Source organism: Nansenia antarctica, assembly GCF_963989245.1.
Source record: "Nansenia antarctica genome assembly, chromosome: 7".
NCBI lineage: Eukaryota > Metazoa > Chordata > Actinopteri > Argentiniformes > Microstomatidae > Nansenia > Nansenia antarctica.
In genome coordinates, this window is record NC_137677.1 from 9,081,652 (window position 1) to 9,084,151 (window position 2,500).

Genomic DNA, 2,500 nt, shown 5'->3' on the forward strand with positions numbered 1-2,500 from the left:
AGAGAGGGAGGAGGAGAGGGAGGGGAGAGAGAGGGAGGGGAGAGAGATGGAGAAGGAGAGGGAGGGGAGAGAGATGGAGGAGGAGAGGGAGGGGAAGGGAGAGGAGGGGAGAGAGATGGAGGAGGAGAGGGAGGGGAAGGGAGAGGAGGGGAGAGAGATGGAGGAGGAGAGAGGGGTTGAGAGGAGAGAAGGGGTTGAGAGGAGAGAAGGGGAGGAGATGAGAGAGGGGATGAGAGGAGAGAAGGGGAGGAGATGAGCGAGGGGGATGAGAGGAGGCAGAGAGATGGAGGAGTAGAGACGGGGATGAGAGGAGGAGAGCAGGGGAGAGGAGTAGAGAGGTGGAGACAGAGAGTGAGAGGGACAGGTAGAGGACAAGAGAGAAAGGGTAGAGCAGGGGGGGTGGTAGGAGAGGAGAGGATATACTGTAGATGAGAGTAGGGGACATGAGAAGGGAAAGAGAGAGAGAGAGAGAGAGAGAGAGAGAGAGAGAGAAAAGGAGAGAGAGTGTGTGTCTCAACCCTGTCCTCTGTGTTCCAGCCTGCTGCGTGGCGCGGAGGAGATGGGCCTGGGGAAGGCGGTGAAGGCAGAGTTCGGGGGAGGGACACGCAGCTTCTCCTGTGAGGAGGACTACATCTACGACAACATCGAGAGCGAGCTGTGCTTCTTCACGTCGCAAGTCAGCACACACACACACACACACACACACACACACACACACACTAAGGCATAAGCCTGATGGTAGTCACTTTTCTACACACACACACACACACACACACACACACTGAAGCATAATCCTGATGGTCATCACTTTTCTACACACACACACACACACACACACACACACACACACACACACATACACACGCGTCACATGTGTTTTCTGCTGTCTCCCCTTCCGTCAGGAGAGGCAGAGCATCATCAAGTACTGGCTGGACAATTTACGCGCCAAACAGGGGGAGGTGCTTCACAACATCCACTTCCTGGAGGGACAGCCAATCAGTAAGCAGCAGTCATTGTTTGCCATACTTGGATTGGTTGTGACCTGAGCCATGCAGAGTGTGTGTGTGTGCATGCCTGACACAGTCTCTAGGCCTTCGCAACCCTCGCTCCAGCCCTAAAGCCTAGGACACACCGGCTATCTCTACCTCAGCAGCGCGTGTGCGTTTCATTGCGGCGCCCATGTTAGCGCCCATGTCAGAGCAGACACACAGCTCGCTGTCTCACGCTGGCTGCAGCGGCACGCCATCTAGAGAGTCGGGAGTCTCGCCTATTTTTTTCCGTGTGACGCGCACATGAAAATTGTCTGTTGATAGTCATATCGACATCATACCAGCAACAGCAGCATACACTAGTTTCAATGTCTATCTGTAAATATGTCCTAAATAAATAAATAAATAATTGAACTCAACACTTCCGCTATCTGTTTCAAATTAAAAGCTGTATAGGTACTATTGTACTATAGTAGGTATGCTACGTATACAGTAGTCATAGCAGAAACCCCACGTAGGCTATAATTATATTATGTTAAAGAGTTAAAAGAACATCAGGTGAAGGGCAGTATTTTTCCTCTCTCCCCTCTCGCTCCCTCTCCCTCTCCCTCTCCCTCTCCCTCTCTCTCTCTCTCTCTCTCTTGCTCTGAACGAGTGTAAACAAAAACAACGTGACTGCTTTCTGGTTATAACCGTTTCACTTTTCGACCCGCTCATTAAGGATGGACGACAGCAGAGACTGAACCCAGAACAGTTTATAATGAAGTGAAATGAAACGTTATATTATTGATGGCCGTTATCAAAGGCAAACTCAGTGTACAAAGAGAGGGCTGGCAGCAGCAACTCCACAGCAGAGCAGGCAGCAGACAGCCTGTCTGTATGGACACTGCAGGTGTGAGAGACACAGCAGCTCTGTCACACACACACTGCTGAGGTAGAGCTTTCCAGAGTGTCGCAGCCCTAACCCTGACCCTAACTCCAACCCTGACCCTGACCCTAACTCCAACCCTAATCCTGACCCTAACTCCAACCCTGACCCTGACCCTAACTCCAACCCTGACCTTAACTCCAGCCCTAACCCTGACCCTAACTCCAACCCTGACCCTAACTCCAACCCTGACCCTGACCCTAACTCCAACCCTGACCTTAACTCCAGCCCTAACCCTGACCCTAACTCCAACCCTGACCCTAACTCCAACCCTGACCCTGACCCTAACTCCAACCCTGACCTTAACTCCAGCCCTAACCCTAACCCTAACTCCAACCCTGACCCTAACTCCAACCCTGACCCTAACTCCAACCCTGACCCTAACTCCAACCCTGACACTGACCCTAACTCCAACCCTAATCATGACCCTAACTCCAACCCTGACCCTGACCCTAACTCCAACCCTAACCCTGACCCTAACTCCAACCCTGACCAATGGTATCAAAAGTATCCCACAACCTGTAGAAGGAGGGGATGGTCTCTATGTGTCTGTTCCTCCTAGTCAATAGTTTTGCTTAGGTGT

General features: G+C 51.8%; 1 protein-coding gene across 1 annotated transcript in view; it reads left to right on the forward strand.

Annotated features, from left to right (window-relative positions):
• ano8b (anoctamin 8b) overlaps positions 1-2,500 on the forward strand; it is a gene marked incomplete at both ends in the record, with an annotated part of 37,598 nt that overhangs the window by 21,027 nt on the left and 14,071 nt on the right. The window contains 2 exons of the mRNA XM_080536514.1: positions 538-676; positions 903-999. Coding sequence (XP_080392640.1) covers positions 538-676; positions 903-999 — 236 coding nt within the window. The remainder of the gene's footprint in view (positions 1-537; positions 677-902; positions 1,000-2,500) is intronic.